Below are 18,535 nucleotides of genomic sequence, written 5' to 3' on the forward strand. Positions count from 1 at the left end.
CACTGGCTCCCCCCCAGCCCTGGCAGTGGGCCCTCTGCACACCAAGATCCTCACTGCCTCCCCCCCAGCCCTGGCACTGGGCCCTCTGCACACCGAGATCCTCACTGGCTCCCCCCCAGCCCTGGCACGGGCCCTCTGCACACCGACATCCTCACTGGCTCCCCCCCCACCCTGGCACTGGGCCCTCTGCACACCAACATCCTCACTGGCTCCCCCCCAGCCCTGGCACTGGGCCCTCTGCACACTGAGATCCTCACTGGCTCCCCCCATGAAAGCCCAGGTACTGGGCCCTCTGCACACCGAGATCCTCACTGGCTCCCCCGCAGCCCAGGCACTGGGCCGTCTGCACACTGACATCCTCACTGGCTCCCCCNGCACACCGACATCCTCACTGGCTCCCCCACCAGCCCAGGCACTGGGCCCTCTGCACACCGACATCCTCACTGGCTCCCCCACCAGCCCAGGCACTAGGCCCTCTGCATACTGAAAAAGCGAACCGGCCCTCCAGGTCCCTGCCCAGCCCCAGATAAGAACCAGTCACATTCTAGGGAGAGAGGATGTGGCAGTGCCGGGGGGCAGCAGTGGCACTGCCGGACGCTGCCTGCGGCCTCTCCAGAGGGCTCTTGTTAAGCCCTGCTTTTCTAATGCAAGAGAAAACGGTTGGGACATTGGGTGAGAAGGCACGGAGAGTGGCTAAGTGTAGTCTCCGTTTAACAGGGAGGGGGAGAAGTGGCTGGCAAGGATGGGGTGGCCCTCTTGATCCGGATACCAGAGAGCACCCGAGCTGACGGCTCAGTGAGGCTTTCTTCTGTGGCTTCCTAAGCGTGACTGGCTGAATGACGGACCTCCAAGGCGTCCAGGTGCTAAACCCTGGGACCTGTGAGTGTGGCACCTTCCATGGTGAAAGGGCCTTTGCAGATGGGACTGAGTGAAGCTTCTTGAGGTGGGAGAGCACCCAGGGCTATCCACGGGGGTCCTCATAACAGGGAGGCAGAGGGACATTTGGTCAGAGCAGAGGCAAGTGAGGAGACCACAGAGATAGAGGCAGGGTGATGCAGCCCCAAGCCAAGGGATGCGGGCAGCCTCTATGCTGGCAAAGGCGTAAACAGATTCTTCCCTGGGCCTCCAGACGGAACCAGCCCTGCCCGCACCTGACTTTTAGCCTCTCCGTGTACATTTTAGACCCCTGACCTCTACAGCTGTAAGAGGATAAGTGTGGTTGTTTTCAGCCACTGATTCTGTGGTCATTTGTTACAGGAGCCGCAGGAGGCTAACACAATGTGGGGGATTGTTTCTTTAGCCGATGTCTTCAAATTTGTTTTGGAAATCAGCATTAACAATGACAACAGGAGAAAGGCTTTAATCTGGCTTCTCTTTCACAGCTTCGGTGTGTAAGTGAGCTGGACCTTTGCCACAGCCTGTCTGTAATCGCAAATTTCTACCATGAAAAGCGTGCTCCTATACCAGGGCTTATTTGTGCATAAGAACAGGGCCCAGGTTTCCCACAGAAACAATCAAAAATACCAAGAGCAAAGCCATCGGTCCGGAGCCCGGAGAGGGCCCTGCTCACGGCCCACGAACTCATCTTCCCCTCTGTCCCCACCACCGAAGCCACAGTGCTCAGGCAACATTTCCTGCACAGCCATGTGGCTCCTGGTGCAGTCCCTGGAACAGGAGAGCCTTATTCTCCCAGAAAGACGCACAGTTCCCATCCCCAAAGCCAAAAGCCCACAGGAAGGGGGAAGAAATCATGTGGTGGGCGTTCTTTGGCTCGAAGGTTTGGAAGGGACCAAGGACAGCAGCCAGGCAGTCCCGGGAGCTTGAACCGAGGCTGGGCAAGGGCTCCTGGAAAAGGCGTGGCTGTCCAACGCTGTTCCTGAAGGGCAGGGTGCTCAGACCCTGACCCCTCACACGCCCCAAGCTGTCCAACCGCCAGCTCGGAGGGGCTGGCTCTGGGGTGGCTGGGAATGGACCAGGGGGAGGCAGAAACTGTGTCGGCCAGTTGTGTCTCAATTTTCTAGGCACTCGTGAGCAGTGGGGCGCCATGAAATCTACATTCCTCTTGGTGCTGTGCCACCGGGGCTGACACGGGGACCCTGCTCACTGCACCTGCTCAGGTGCCTCAGGGCTGGGTGCTCCGGGGTGCTGAGGGTGGCCCCAGCCTGGTGTCTCCAGATGTCTGGCTTCTTTCCAAGTATCCCATGACCTGAGGCTCCAGCCCTCCCTCAGGCACATGCCAGGAGCCTCTATGACAAAGCCCTCGTTTCCCAAGAGTCCCCAGGGAGCATGTGAACGCAGGCTGGTGGCACCACTGGTGAGGACATTTGCTGAGGGCACACAGGCCAGGTCCCAGCAGAACACGGGCAAACACCGTGCGGCCCCTCCGCCGGCTCCTGCGCAGGTGAGCAGACTGCTGGCTGCACTGCATCCTTTTCTGGACGTTCTCAGAATTAGCAAGGGCCCGGTGTGGGGCTGGGCGATGGGAGGAAAATGAACACAGGCTGCCCTCCCCGGGCCCCGGCTGCCTTTGGCCAGGTCCGAGAAGTTTGCACTAAGAGAACTGGAAAACAGGAGTGTCAGGGCACTGTGTGCAGATTTCGCAAAGGACACACCTCGCTGCAGAAGGGCATGGGTCTGACCACCAGGGTGAAAAGAAATGGAAAAATCACACAGTAATGGCTCAAAGCGTGTCACCACTCCCCCAAACCCACACCCAAACAGCAGCAGAGCCCAGGGGATGCCAGCTGTTCCTCTCCGCCCACAGGCCCCTCCCACCCAGTCCCAGGTTCCCAGGCCGAGGGGCAGTCACCTACCAATGGCCAGCCGCTCCAGGCGCTTGCCGTGCTCTGGCGGGATGGCGTACCTGCAGGAGAAGGGAGGCACGTCAGAGGCAAGGTCGGTGGTGGCCATGGGTGGGGCTGGCCTTGGGGAGACACAGACAGTGCCCAGGGCAGAAGCGAAGTGCAGTCGTGGTCAAGGGTGTGCGGAGGGGATGGCTGGCGACAAGGGCTTTCAGGACGGAATCCATAAGGAAGTGAGGGGGCCGGGTGGAGGAGTGGGGAGGGAGGACCATCGCTCATTGGCTTGAGACACACTCCGAAAGCCGGGAGTGGAGATTCTCCTGGTTAAGCGGCACTCCACCCGGAGGAGGCTGAAAAGGCAAAAAATAAAAGAAAGCACTGGATTGGAATTGCGGGTGGCGAGGGGCCCGGGAGCTGTCAGCCAGGTCTCCAGGCCCGCGTCAACCGTTCCCCGGTACCGGGAGCCAACAGGGAAAAGCAGCTTCGGGAATGAGAAAAGCTACCTTTGTCACTGACTTTGTTTTATTTTTACACAGTTTGCATCTGAAAGATCACCAAGGCTCCATTGTGAATAAGAAATGTTAAGATGAACAGGAAGCAAAGTGGGGGTGACACCCCGCTTATGCCATACACAGAAGCTGGAGACCCCGGACGCTGGGACTGTCTTCCCATCAGGGTGGGTGCGCCCCGGGACCCACAGCCTCGGGGGGACAGCGAGAAGCCCCGATGCCAGTGGGGACACCACGCAGCCCACTCCCAAGGCCTCCGGCAAAATGAAAACCTCAATTTCCAAGCAACGGCCACTAGGACAGGGCCTTGGGGACTTGAGGACACACAGCTGAGGGTGGTCAAGCCCCGTCCCCAACCCTGCTCGACAGGCCAACAGCTTCCGTTCTAGAACTGTCACACAGATGAGAGGACACGTGACCTGGTCTCTTCCCCAGACCCTCCCAGGTCAGAGGCAAGACAAGGAAAAGCTGACTGGGAGACGGCCCCGGCTCCGCTGCAGCCCCTCCCAAATGAAAGGCGACTTTGGTTTTTTTGTGTGTGATGGAGTCTCGCTGTGTCTCCAGGCTGGAGTGCAGTGGTGCAATCTCAGCTCATTGCAGCCTCCACCTCCCGGGTTCAAGCAATTCTGCCTCAGCCTCTAGAGTAGCTGGGAATACACGCACGCACCACCACACCTAGCTAATATTTGTATTTTTAGTAGAGACGGGGTTTCACCATGTTGGCCAGGCTGGTCTTGATCTCTTGACCTCATGATCTGCTTGCCTTGGCCTCCCAAAGGACTGGGGCTACAGGTGTGAGCCACGGTGCACGGCCTGTTTTTTAATGAAGTAAAGAGGCCAGGTGGGGTGGGTGTCTCACACCTATAATCCCAGCACTTTGGGAAGCCAAGGTGGGCAGAGCACCTGAGGTCAGGAGTTCAAGACCAATCTGGCCAACACGGTGAAACCCCTCCTCTACCAAAAATGCAGAAACTAGGCAGCCATGGTGGCGGCTGCCTGTAGTCCCAGCTACTCAGGAGGCTGAGGCAGGGGACTCACTCGAACCTGGGAGGCAGAGGCTGCAGGGAGCCAAGATCGTGCCACTGCACTCCAGCCTGAGCGACAGAGAGAGACTCTGTCTGAAAAAGAAATAAAAAGTAAAGAGGGGACAGGCGCTGGACACCAGGCGAACATCACAAAGCCTCTAATCCAATAGAACACAAATAATTAATTTCCGGGCATGCTCCCAGGGTCCCCAGCAGAGGCGACCCTAGCACCTTCAACTCTGTCGTCCTCAGATTGTCTTCCATTGTCTGGACAGAGGTGCGTTCCTCTTTTTTAAATGGCCTTTCATCATTTACATAAAGATGAGAAAAGTTCATCCCAATCCCAAGCGCCTTTGGGGGATGAAGGCCCCTCCACACAGGGAGCGAAGCACTCTGCTCCTGGGAAGCTGCCGGGACGGGAAGGAACTAATTTATGGCTCCAAGGCTGCAATGATTAATGCCGCATCCCCAGCCTACAATGCTGCTCCACTTAATTACTGCCTGTAATTGGGAGTTGTAAAGATAAGATTAATTGAATCTGGCAAATGTTAAAAGTTTAATACATTGGAACACGGCTCCGGCGTTATCAGAAAGCACAGACTGCAGGACGCCGGCCCGGCGTTCAGAGGAGCGGCCCCCAGAGAGAGCAGGGAGGACTCTTGGATGGGAGGCCAGCCAGCCAGGGAGACTTCTGGACTCCGCCGCCGCCAGCACCCGGCAGCACCTCCCACCTCCTGGAGCAACCCTGCGACGGCCTCGGGGACCAGAAGACCTGATGCCGGCAGACCTGCCTCCCAGCCACCCCCAGGGACGCAGGCAGGAGTAAAACCTCAGTATCCGAGACAAAGTGCCAGACAGGGCTTTAAGAACACAGAGCTGGGTGCCGGCTGGAGGGGCCACGCTGCATCCACCAAGGGCTGGAAGCGCACCCCAGTTCCACTTGGGGAAGCAACACCAGGATGGGGGCTAGAAGGTGGCCTCGGGCTGCTTCCTACACCAAGATACTCTGGGTGTCTGGGAAGCTGAGTTTAAAGGACAGGGCGGTGACAGCACTGGAGGGCAGGCCACGGAGCTGGCGGGTTGAAGTAGACGCACCGCAGGGACCTACAGTCGCCACAGGAGAAGAGACTCAGGGAGGCTTCGGGCCCCCAGAGGGCATCTCAGCAGGGTCCTCGGCCCAGAGCCCCCAGAGAGCACAGAACGCACAGCCCCTTCCTCACAGTCCCAGCTAGGGGCCATGCTGGGGCATCCCTGACTCTTGGCCTTGGCTCTGGAGGAAAAAAAAAGGAAAAGCGGCTATTTGGGCTGGAAATGTGGAAATGTTTGTTCACTAAAGCTCGAGGCAGGGGAGCATCTGTCTGGCTATTAGTGAGCAATTTCTTGGGGCTATAAAACCAAGCCCGGCTTATTGGCCAGCAGCACGGGGAGGCAGTTTGTCTCGCTCCCTGGGAGCTCGGTCCCCATCACAAGGTCAAACTTCACGACCAAAATCAATCAGCTTTGCCTGCCTGCGACCCCAGGAGGTCTCCTTCTAGACACTGCAGCCCTGTCTGCCTGGGTGGCACAGGGCTCTTGCACTTTCTGGACAGACGGCTGCCCAGGCCCTCCACCGCCCGTGCGGGCACCACTAGCCCCAGGTGGGCCTGCTCCCAGCCTCCTGCCTCTGTCCGGCTCTGAGATGCTGCCGGCTCTATGTCCTGCATGGGCTCTGCCCACAACCCCGGGCACCCCTCCCTCCCCCACACCAGCCTCTCTGTCCCGCAAGGGCTGGCCGCCTCTCACCCTCTAGAGCCCTGGAGGCCAGGTCAGTGCATGTGTCCCTCCCTCTTGGCATCTTCGGAGCTCGTCCCCGGGACTGGGGCTGTGTGTGGCGTACTCTCTGCAGCCATCAGCTCTCCCTAAGCCAGGATGCCGAGGGTCTGTGGCCCAGCTCACAGGGATTGCTGGAGAGATCTGGAGAGGTCAGGACAAAGGAACTAGGAAGAGCGAGGCCTGGAACCTCGTGGGGCTGTGGGAGGCAGAACAGGTCCCAGGGCTTCCGAGGACAGAATCGGAAACGTTAAGGGGGTGGGGAGCCACAGCTCAGTGCAACAAGGATGCTTCCAGCAAGCTCAGCTCTCCCAGCACAGGGCGGACACCCAGGGGTGCATCTGGGCGGGGGCGGAAGGCAGTGAAGTTGAAGAGGCTGCCAGGCGAGCCTTCAGGAGGGAGGGCAGGGCGGCCTGTACAGGTCCCTCAGGTGCCCCCGCCGCAGGTCCCTGGCCTTGCCTGGAGGAATGTGGTTCTAAATCGGGGTGAATACAATTACGAGGTGCCATTCTGAGGACTCGGGACCCAGGTCCCAGGCATCGCCCCTCCTCTGCTCCTCCATCCACAGCACCCCGAGGGTTCTCCCTCTCCTGGCCCTCAGACCCCGGCCTGTCTGACCCCCGCACCCACTCTCTCTGTTCTGGAATGCTCTACACACATCCTTCTGGAAGACACTAACCCACGAAGTCATACCAACTCGGCTCTGCGTCTCCAGCCCGGGCTCTGCGGCCGTCTACCTGGCAACCTCTCCTGGTGCCCGGCACTGGCCGCAGAGGGCCCCGCAGGCTGTGAGAGCCACACGTGGGTGCCAGGAGGCCGAGAAATAAGCCCAGGCACCGCCCGCCTTTTGCAAAGCCTGTCACGTGCAAGCCAAAGCGGTGTGGGTGAGAAAACAAAGCAACAGAGAGACAAGGGCCAGGCCTCGGCCCCCTGGAGCCGGGCACACGGACGTGTGAGGTCACGATGCTTAAGGAACGAATGACGTCCCAGCAGCATACCAGATCCTAGGCCTGTGGGGAGACACGCATGAGGGGCACAGCGACTCGCCAACGGGGACCTGAGTTCCAGAAGAAGGACGCCTGGTGCGGGGGCAGTGGGTGGGCAGCCCCTGGACCCCTCTGCCTTCCAGGTTTGGTTTTCACACTTTGAGGTGTTTTGAGTATTGAATGTCACCAACCTTACACTTACTGCCACCCAAAAAAGGCAAAGCTAAAGGGCCTAAAGCCACCCACAGGGCAAGAGTGGGGGCCAGGCCACCTCTCAAGGGGCTGGGACCCAGAAGCGGAGAGCAACTGAGGCTGAGCCCTGCGGCCCGACACACGAGTCTGACCAGTGTCCAAGGACGCTGGTCACCCGGGAGGTTAGGACTGCGCCAAGGACTGGACCCCGAGTGGGCAGCGCCGAGCCATGTGCTCCTGCTTCGGTGCCAAGGTCAGAGGGTGGGGACACCCCACCAGGCTCAGCCAGCAGTGCTGAGACCAGGCCTGAGTCTGGGCCGGCAGCAGAGCTGTCCGGGGGATGCCGGAGGCCCTGACAGCCTCGCTTCTGCCTGTGCAATTCCCCAGGGTCCCTGGTGACGGGCGGGCGAAGCTTTGCCATGGGCCCCAGCAGAAGCCCTCGGGCCCGCAGAGGAGGGATGGATGGCGGGCAGCTCCTGAGCCAGAGCTGGGGATCAAAGCGAAGGCGTTCTCTGCAGGCAGGCGCTCACCTCCAGCCAGGGGACGGGCCACTGTCATCTCGCCGCCGCGCCGGCCCGGGAAAGAGCCTTCCTGTCCGCTGCAGAGGATGCTATTAATAGTGTAATTTTCTTGGTGTTTTGTTTATTCCCCCGGAATGGCTTGATGGATGTGAATAATTATCAGACTATAAAAGCCAGCAAATGTGCTATTTTCTATCGCTCTAAATCATCAAACAAATAAAGTGTGAAACAGCATTTTTGAATATAATTTTCCCCTCTAATGGCTTAGAATTATTATCAAGAACAATGAAAATAAATAAGCAAATGCTTTTGAGTTAAAAATTAAATGAGTGTGTCAGGAAAGGGAACACAGGCCAGCCTGGGCAGCCAGGACCTGCCCGGGGGCCCTCAGCTACGACAATGGTGACGCAAGGCTCAGGCCGCCCTTGGGTGCCATTCCACAGGGCCCCAGCCTAAGGCAGGCCCACGTGTGGCTCCATAAAAGCTTAGCCCCCGCTGGGTTCTGTGAAGCGGGCACTGTGGCCCCTCCTGGGCTGGGAGACGCTGTGCAGCGGGGCTGCCTGCTTCACCTGTGGGCGCTGCCTGCCTGGCCGACACCCCAGCACCCCCAGGGACCCCGCCTGCCACGGCCAAAGAACGGCCACACCTGACCTCAGAACCCAAGGCAGAGGGGGTGGGGGTCCAATATCCCACCCCCTCGCAGCCTCTGCCTCTCCCAGCCAAGGGTAGGCAATGCCAGCTGGGCCACTGCCTCTCAGGCCAGGCAGAAAGCCCGAGACCGGGGTAAAGTCTCAGGCTGAGGGGCGTGATGCTGGCACCCACCACGCATGTCCCCACCACACGGGCTGACTGCCCCAGGCTCCCTACCTGGCGCCCTCTCCCTCCTGCTGCAAAGGGAATGGGCTCCTTGGAGGCTCCCAAGCCAGGGCTCTGTGGCCCCTCAGCCCCTGGCAGTGGCTGCCTGGCATCACTGTGCTCAGTCCCTATGGATGGCTCCAAACCCAGAGACGAGACATCACACAGTTTTTTTTTTTTTTAAGATTTGTGCAGCTTTCTGCCGGGTGACAGTGGCACCTGGAATCCATTCCAGCTCCCGCCAGTGGAGGCTCTTGGCAATCAAGTGCCAGGGATGAAAACACTCTCTTCTGTGCCCTCCGCCCCCACCGCTGAGGAATGTGTGCCAAGAGCGGGGTCGGCTGGAGCCCTTCTGAGATGTCAGCGCAGCCCAGCGCATGGTGGAGGGTGAGGAAGTTAATTTCACAGTGCCTGGGCAGACGGGCCCTCGCCATTTAATGCGCTATCATCGCAGACACAGAACCAGGGAGGCAGAGCCCGCGCGCACACACGCTGGAAGTGCCCAAGACCAGGTGTCAGGTTGGACACAGGCCATCTGGCAGAGGGAGCTACCCACACAAGCCCAGGAGGGCCGCGGCAGATCCAAGTGCCAGCAGCGCCCCCAGACCCCCAAGTGACAGCAGAACGGAAAAGCCACGGTGACCACAACCCTCACAACAAAGCCCTATGGCAGCCCGGGACTGCAACCCAGCAAGACGGCTCCAGCGCACTGCCCTGTGGCTGGCACAGGCCGGGATAAGAGTGACCTAGCTGCAGGTGCCCACGAGACCCAGCAGAGAGCTGCTGTCCCAGCCCCACACCCACATGAGCCCCCCAGCCACCATATGGGCCAGAAGCTGGCTGAAGACGAGCCAGGCCAGGGCGGCTCCTCGGCTCTGCTCCTCAGAGCGGCATGGTGACCGGGCTGGAAAAGCATGGGCCTGTGTGATGGCCGCTGGGCTGCGTCATGTCCACTCCGCCCACTGAAGGGTATGAGTTCTCCAGGTGCCTTCTGTGTGTGCCATGGAAATCACGCCTCAACAAAGCTGGTCACAGAAACTTCCAGCACTGAGGACACAAGGATAGGTCCCAGTCCCTGCCTAAGTTGCTGGGCTCAGGCTCACAGACGCATGTGGCTCTTCAGAGTGTCTTCAGCGCTGTGGAACCCAGGATGTCGCCGGGTCCACAGGGGCTCCACCAGAAACCTTGAAGAGACCAGGTCACAGATGTCCTCTCTGGAAAAGGCACCAGGCCCAGCTGGTTTTGCTGAATCCTACCCAGTGACCTTCATCTAAACAGACAGTGCCCACGTACACATGTGGTTGGCAAACAGTAAAGAAGATGCCACTTTACCAAGGTCGTTTTCTGAATCTGGCATACTCTCCAAATGGACGAATAAATGAATGCATGGGAAACCCTATCACCAACAAAGAACACACAGGAAAATGCTAAGCCAGTACCACATGAATGTGAAAATTCTAAATACAACATGAGTCAAGCACAATAAGGTATTGCAAGACCAAGAAAAGTTCACCCCCAAGGGTGCAAAGACATTCCAAAAATTGAAATCTATCGAAAATTCCAAAGTATTCAGTATAAAAATTCTCAGGAAACTGTGACTCGCAGAGACTCCCCCACCGTCACCTTTATGGCGAGGCGGGAGAGGATGCAACCTGCCCATCACATGGCACGCGTCATGCCGCCCTGGAGACACTGGTCAACGTGATACATCAAGAAAAAGACAAAGGGTTAGCCGGGCGCGGTGGCTCACACCTGTAATCCCAGCACTTTGGGAGGCTGAGACGGGTGGATCACAAGGTCAAGAGATCGAGACCATCCTGGTCAACATGGTGAAACCCCGTCTCTACTAAAAACTAGAAAAAATTAGCTGGGCATGGTGGCGCGTGCCTGTAGTCCCAGCTACTCAGGAGGCTGAGGCAGGAGAATTGCCTGAACCCAGGAGGTGGAGGTTGCGGTGAGCCGAGATCGCGCCATTGCACTCCAGCCTGGGTAACAAGAGCGAAACTCCGTCTCAAAAAAAAAAAAAAAAAAAAAAAGACAAAGGGTTTAACAAGCTTGGGGTGAGACAAACTTCTTAAGATCACAGTATAAATGCCTAAGCAAGGCACGATGGCGCGTGCCCATGTTCTGCTGAGGCAGGAAGGTCACTTGAGTCCAGGCAGTTGAGGCTGCAGTGACCCATGACTGCACCACCGCACTCCAGCCTGGGCAACAGAGGGAGACCCTGACTCTAAAAACAAGAAGTTTAAAGTTTAATTATAACATACGTTTCTACTTAGGAAATCTAAGCGAACAAACAAACTGGCAAAACTATGGAATTAAACAGCCCAGCAAGGTGGCAGAATTTTTAATTAAAAAAATAAATAAATAAAAAGGTTTCCTCTACAGCAGAAAGAACATTCACAGAACACTCTAAACCCACTAGGGTGAACATGTCCCTCGTCCGAGGTGGAGGAGCCAGTCACACACACAAGGTCACACATGGACCTGGTAGGGCACCTGCCTGCTGGACTCACAGGCTGACCTGGGAAGGCAGCGCCCACCTGGGTAAAACCCCTCCACGCCCCTGCAACAGCGCACGGGGACGGGCGCACGGGTGCGAGGAAGCACAAGCGCCGGAGCTCACCACGCAGGCGCGAGCAGCAGGATGCTACTGACATCCACCCCAGGAAGACAGGGTCACCCAGGACAGGAGGCCGCCCCACAGGTGAATCAGGCAAGGTAAAGATGTTAGAAAAAACACCTGGGCAGGCAAGGGAGTGGATCCACGGCCAGGACACACAGACAGCCCAGGAACTGCCAGGAACACTGAGGTCCTGTATCCCCGCTGAGAGAGGAGAGGGATTGTCCCGACCCCAGCCTGCTGGAAGGGAAAGATCACAGCGGATGGGACAGAGGGCGCGAAGAAGAGAAGTGAGCCCCTTTCCCAAAGACTCACGGGAGAAACGGGAGCCCCACAGCTGGTGCAGGCCCCACGGAGAAGGCTCCAGCCCTGCTCCCCAAGACGGGCAGCGCTGCAGAAATGGAGCCAAGCCCAAGCTACACAGCTCCTCCAGAGGCGACCACAGAACTCCTCCCATGTCCCATGGCAAGCTACCCTACTTCTTCCTTCCTCTTCTTTTTTTTTTTTTTAAGAGATAGGGTCTTTGCTGCGGTAGCACCATCACGGTCACTGCAGCCTCAAATTCCCAGGCTCGAGCAACACTCCCACCTCAGCCCCCTGCAAAGCGGAGATGACAGGTGCGCGCCACCATGCCCAGCTCATTTTTTTCTTTCTTTTTAGTGATGGGGTCTTGTAGTGTTGCCCGGGCTGGTCTCGAACTCCAGTGGCTGCCTCCAGCAATACTCTGGCCTCAGCCATCCAAAGCTCTGGAATTATAGGCATGACCCAACCTGCCTATTTCTACTGGAAAAATCCTCCTTCAAGGAGCCTCGTGCCGGGGACAGGCCGCCTCCCTCATTTGTCCCCAGCACAAGGGCCCCTTTATGCAACAGATACTAACACTTGCTCGAGAGATAGGATCTGCCAGGGACCAGGGTGGCTTGTTCCCAGGAAGCAGCCTTACTGAGCTGCAGCGGCTTTATCTGTAATGGATCGTTTTAGGGGACAATAGACGATGGAATATGGTGTCTTACACCAGCAGGGTCGATTTCAAATAATGACATTTTTATTGAGACACACAGGAGACCAGCAGAGTCCCGGAGCGTTGGCTCAGGGAAGACCGACAGAGTGGGCAGGAGGAGACGCAGCTCTCGGGTCTCCTGGCCAGCCAGGAGACCTCACTCCAGGCATGGTAGCCGTGGTGGCCCACCCGCTCTCCTGGGCCACAAGGTGTCACCACACTCACCCTCAGGGACCTGGGCTGGGTCAGCACCCCAAGGAGCCGGGCGGATCTCACACACCGCCTGCCACTTTCATTAGGAGCAGACTCACAGAGGCAAGCAGTGTCCCTGCCTGCAATTAGAGGCCGGATTGGAGGCATCTCATCTCCAGCCCTGATGTGTATTTTCGGCCCGCAAATTACTTTTATTATATGACAAGACCAAAAACGCAAAGTCATGTGCGAGTTATTTGTGATGATGTTTTTCCTGCAGCCTCTCCGGGAAAGCTGTGCCGGGAAAGCTGTGCCCATCTCAGGGGAGGGTGTGCAGGGCAGGTGCCCAGCGGCAGAGCCGCGGCTGTCAGGTTCTGACGAGGTGCCAGGGACACAGGGCCATGGACACCCAGCAGCCTCCCTCACCTGCCCCGTCAAACTGGCCTGAATTTCTGCTCATCAACAACCAGCAGGCAGCCCCCACCATGCCTGGACCCACAGCCCTCCTCCAGTATGATTCGAGCTGAGTGGAAACCCCTCACCATTTATTGTTAAAAGGCACAGGATGGTTTAAACAGGAAGAACAAGGACAGATCTCCTAAAAGCACAACAGTGTCTGAAGAGACAGCGACTGCAGCTGGAGAAAGAGCATGCCTCTTTTTTGTTTTTTCCAAGATGAAGTCTTCCTCTGTCGCCCAGGCTGGAGTGCAGTGGCATGATCTTGGCTCACTGCAACTGCAATCTCCACCTCCCAGGTTCAAGCGATTCTCCTGCCTCAGCTTCCCGAGTAGCTGGGACTACAGGTCACTGCCACCACACCCGGCTAATTTTGTATTTCTAGTAGAGACGAGGTTTTGTCATGTTCATCAAGCTGGTCTTGAACTCCTGACCTCAGGCGATCCACCCACATCAGCTTCCCAAAGTTCTGGGATTACAGGCATGAGCCACTGCACCTGGCCCACGGCTCCCTTTGTCCAGAGCAGCAAGGGATGCTAATGGCCAAGGTTAGTATCCACACGAGCCCAGCCCCGAGGGGCCTCGACCCAGGCCCAAGGAGGTGCTAGCCTGAGAGCCGCTCTGACGCCCTGGATGGCTGCGGGCAGGAGGCAGCAGAGAAGTCGAGAAGCTTCTCCGGCCACACCAAGCTCTGCAGAAGGCCAGCTGGGCACCAGGCCAATGCGCCCGTGGCAGGAGTGAGCCACGTGCAGGGGTCCTGGAGAGGCAGGAGGGTGTGAGGCCCTGGTGGGAGTCTGGGTCTCCATGCAGAGCGCGGTCCCGACACCTGCAGGCTGTGGAGGCTCCGATGCCTCGATGCTTATATTTAATTCATCACCAGCACCCGCAGACACACAGCATCCACTGAACCTCATGAGGACAGATGGTGATGGAGATGGCCCAGAGCATCTTAAATGGTACCCTTAATGAAGGGGCTAGCTTTGGAGAGCACAGGGTTAAACTGTCTCGCTCACAGGCTGATGGCCAGGGGGGCTACACGCTCCTGTTACTCCAACCTAAGTCTCAGCCTGCGCCCCCCAAGGCAGAGGCCACAGGACACTGGGTCCCTCCCTGGGCCTCGGGGCCCCAGCAGGGCTCTGGAGCCGGGAGGGTTTGGCTCACGCATGGGTTAAGACTGCTCGGCTCGCAATCAGGTCAGGGAGAGCAGGCAGCGGAGCCCTCCGCAGGAGGCTGCTGAACAAGGGCCATTAGCGACGCTGTCATCGGCTCGTCCTGCGCCTGCCCCCTTTGATCGGAAGGCAGCCAGAGCTCCCGTCCCCTGCTGCTGGCGAGTGTGGAGGGAGGAAGCCGTGCGCTGCCCAATTTTTAAGCAAAGATAACGAAGACTCCCTCCTCCCGCAGATTTGCAGCCATTTCCCTTCTGGGGAGCTGAACCCTGCCAGCGGCAGCCTCATCGACGGGGAGAAATTTGCCATGGAAACCAGGCCCTGCACTCAGAACCCAAACCTCTGATGCCTACGGAGACGGGGTGGGCAAACAACTCCAGGTCAGGGCCAGCCTCGGCTGCGGTGGGAGGGGCCCGAGGGTATGAGCAGACCCGCATGGCCTGAATAAACTCCTCATCCAAACACCGCCTGGTGGGATTATCTGAAGATGGGAATTCACGCCCACTGATGACATTTCCAACAGAACTAACAGTTTCTTAAAGCAGTGGGCAGGGACAGGATGCCGGCGACTCGCCCGGCACGGCGCAGCCTGGAAGCAGGCGCCGGGTTTGTTTGGCTCCTACCTCCCTAAAGCAAAACTCCTGCGGCCTCACAAGCGACACGAGCCAGCGTGTGCGCCACCACTCCAACCCGAAGCACCCGCTTTGAACAAAAGACTCCAAAATGAAGGCCATCTGCTCCTGCCAGACCAAATCGGTGGGTGAGCAGGGGCCACAGACAGGAGTCAGCACACGACGTGCAGCAGGGGCTGTCAGACAGCGTGAGGCTGAGGCAGCCCTGCAGGGTCCAGAGCCGCCCCGGCTCCCACCACACCCAGGCCCTGGCCCTACTGCCCTGGGGGTCTGGGCCCTGCTCCCACGGCCACTCCATCCACCCGGTACACGACCAAGAGTAGCAGCTCCCTCACTTAGGGACCTTCCATGCATGCCCTCCTGCCCCTGCTCCTGAGCTGGTCTCCCGTCCTCCCCTGAGATCCCCTCCTGAGTCCTCACAGTCCTGTCTCCCTGCCTCCCCAGGGGCTCCCAGGCCTGGTCCTATTCTGGGGTTGAGCATGGGGTGTCTGGCTGCCTGGCCACACCAAAATCCCTGAGCGGGCATGAGCACTCCATCAAGGCTTGAGCAGACCCGTCTCTTCAACCTCAAAACCCTGTTGGCTGCGCCACTGTAGGACACCCAGCACCCACATGGCAGGAGACAGAGGCCAGGGCTCACTGGCCCTTTCCCAGCTGGACAAGTGGTCAGACTACATTTCCCGGCCTCATTGGCTGCAGGTGTGGCCATGTGACCCTGGGTGCCGGCCAATGATGTGTGGGCAGAAGTGGTGGGCCCTGCCCTCAGACATGGCCCCCTAAGCCGCCCATCAATCCCTCCTCCTCAGCCTGTACGGCAGCACACAGGGCGACCTTGGACACCCCACAGGCTGGGCTCGGTCCCTGCATTCCTGCATCATCTCCGTCTCCCACAACAAACTTCAAGTTTGGCTAAGCAGGGCTTAATACGGTGGCTCCATTAGAAATGGTCCTTCCTCACCCACACCTTTGGGTTCAGGCCACCCTCACCAACTGGCACACACCCTGGCCTCAAGGCTGTATGTCACCCTGGCACCTGCTCCCAGGACCCTCTGCCCTCCTGATCCCACAGGGCAACACTTAAAGGGCAGGTTGGAGCAGTGGCTGGGAACGTGGATTCGGCCAGGCGGCCCAGGAGGCGGCCCAGGCCCCACAGCCCTATCATATCCCAACTCTGCGGCTAAGTGACGTCTCCTCAATTTGTGCCTCATCTGTGAAGAAGGATGTGGACCCTGGGGCACGAGTCAAAGGATTACTCCAGGCCAAACTGCTGCATAAGGAATGGAACATCATCAGCGCAGCCACAGTCACAGTTACTGACAGCAAGACTTACGATCAAAATCGATGTCATACATGAGCACCAGGCGAAGAGAGGACAGGCCTTCCACAGAAGCCCCATGCTGGAAACAGCCCAAATGTCCGTCCACGGCAGAATGGAAAGTCAACTCCAGCCCAGCCACACAGTGGAATATTTCACTGCCATTGACGATGAGTGTGCTGCCGCCACATACACCAGGATGAATCTCATACACACACCATGGAGCAGAAACGCAAGGAAATCAGCCCACCTGTACAACCTTCCAACATAGCCACGCACAGCCACGCTGCCCGCCACACACAGCCACGCTGCCTTTCCAACACAGCCACCCTGCCCTCCCAACACAGCCACACACAGCCATGCTACCCTCCCAACACAGCCACACTGCCCTCCCAACACAGCCACACACAGCCATGCTACCCTTCCAACCCAGTGACGCACAGCCACGCTGCCCTCCCAACACAGCCACACACAGCCACGCTACCCTTCCAACACAGCCATGCTGCCCTCCCAACACAGCCACACACAGCCATGCTGCCCTTCCAACACAGCCACACACAGCCACACTAGCCTTCCAACACAGCCACACACAGCCATGCTGCCTTTCCAACACAGCTACGCTGCCCTCCCAACACAGCCACACACAGCCACGCTGCCTTTCCAACACAGCCACGCTGCCCTTCCAACACAGCCCCACATAGCCACGCTGCCCTCCCAACACAGCCACACACAGCCACACTGCCTTTCCAACACAGCCATGCTGCCCTTCCAACACAGCCACACACAGCCACGCCAGCCTTCCAACACAGCCACACACAGCCATGCTGCCTTTCCAACACAGCTACGCTGCCCTCCCAACACAGCCCCACATAGCCACGCTGCCCTCCCAACACAGCCACACACAGCCACGCTGCCCTTCCAACACAGCCCCACATAGCCACGCTGCCCTTCCAACACAGCNGCTCCACATAGCCACGCTGCCCTCCCAACACAGCCACACACAGCCACGCTGCCCTTCCAACACAGCCCCACATAGCCACGCTGCCCTTCCAACACGGCCACACACAGCCACGCTACCCTTCCAACACAGCGACGCACAGCCACGCTGCCTTTCCAACACAGCCACGCTGCCCTCCCAACACAGCCCCGCACAGCCACGCTGCCCTTCCAACACAGCCACACACAGCCACACTGCCAGGGCCACAGGCACACGCTGCCAGGCGACAGGAAGTGAGGGTGCCACCAGCAGAGCCAGGAGGAAGCCGATGCCACAGCGTGCAGAGGGGTCAGGGAAAAGGAGGCACGGGTGTGGGCCGTGTCCCGACAGTGGGATACAAGGGGACGGCCAAAGAGCCATTTGCTGAAGTGCACACACGCGCACATGTGCACACACACGTATATATTTGGTACATACATACTTTATGTCTGTTCCTGTACCAAATCATGTTTTACAGCAAGATATGCCTCCAAAAGGGAAGCCTCAGGACAGGCAGAGCTCTGGACACCCCAGGATTCCCATCATGGGGCTCCCACACTCCTTGCGTGACACACGCCTCGCACTGATGCTGTGAGGGCCTCGTGGATGTGACGAAGGTCCCAAATTAGGCAACCTTAAGAAACGGAGATGGCCAGGTGCAGTGGCTCATGCCTGTAATCCCAGCACTTTGGGAGGCCACGGTGGGCAGATCACCTGAGGTCAGGAGTTCAAGACCAGCCTGGCCAACATGGTGCAGCCCTATCCCTACTAAAAATACAAAAATTAGTGAGGTGTGGTGGCACATGCCTGTAAGCCTAGCTACTTGGGAGACTGAGGCAGGAGAATTGCTTGAACCCGGGAGGCAGAGGTTGCAGTGAGCCAAGATCGTACCACTGCACTCCAGCCTGGGCGAAGAGCGAGACTCCATCTAAAAAAAAAAAAAAAGAGAGAGACAGATGATCCTGGTGGGCTGACATTTAAAGGTGAAAGCATGGAAATGGGGCAAGTGTCACTCTGCAGTGGAGACACCGGACAGCCACACCAGCTGGGTGACCAGGGCCAACATCAGCAGCGATGCCTCGAGGATGGCTGCGCCCTGACCCAGGGTAGGATGCGGTGGGAAGACCCTTCACCCCTGTAATCTTCCTTCCTAAAACACGTCACCCTGGCCTAACCACAAGAAAAACATCATACATGCTGACTAGGGGACATGCGGACTGGGGGACGTCCTATAAAACCCTCGGCCAGCCCCCGTCAACACTGTCCAGGAAGGCCTGAGAAACTGTTGCAGCCCAGGGCCCTACGGAGGTGGGACAACGCCACGCAGGAGCCTGGATGGGGGAGGGCGGAGGAAATGCGAATCAAGTGTAGATTTCAGCTGATAACGAGTCAGTGCCGGCCCACGGACTATCCAAAGCACCGCGTGATATAAAATGTTCATGCCAGGGAACCCGGTGGGGAACTCTCTGTGCTTACG

General features: G+C 58.3%; 1 protein-coding gene across 5 annotated transcripts in view; it reads right to left on the reverse strand.

Moving 5' to 3' along the window:
• KDM4B (lysine demethylase 4B) overlaps positions 1–18,535 on the reverse strand; it is a 181,064-nt gene that overhangs the window by 73,987 nt on the left and 88,542 nt on the right. For all 5 annotated transcript variants that reach the window (XM_037738421.1, XM_017528393.2, XM_037738423.1 and 2 more), the window contains one exon: positions 2,814–2,863. In XM_037738421.1, the coding sequence (XP_037594349.1) occupies positions 2,814–2,863 (50 nt within the window). The remainder of the gene's footprint in view (positions 1–2,813; positions 2,864–18,535) is intronic.

The sequence above is a fragment of the Cebus imitator genome, unplaced genomic scaffold (assembly GCF_001604975.1).
Source record: "Cebus imitator isolate Cc_AM_T3 unplaced genomic scaffold, Cebus_imitator-1.0 Scaffold53, whole genome shotgun sequence".
In the NCBI taxonomy this organism is placed as follows: Eukaryota; Metazoa; Chordata; class Mammalia; order Primates; family Cebidae; genus Cebus; species Cebus imitator.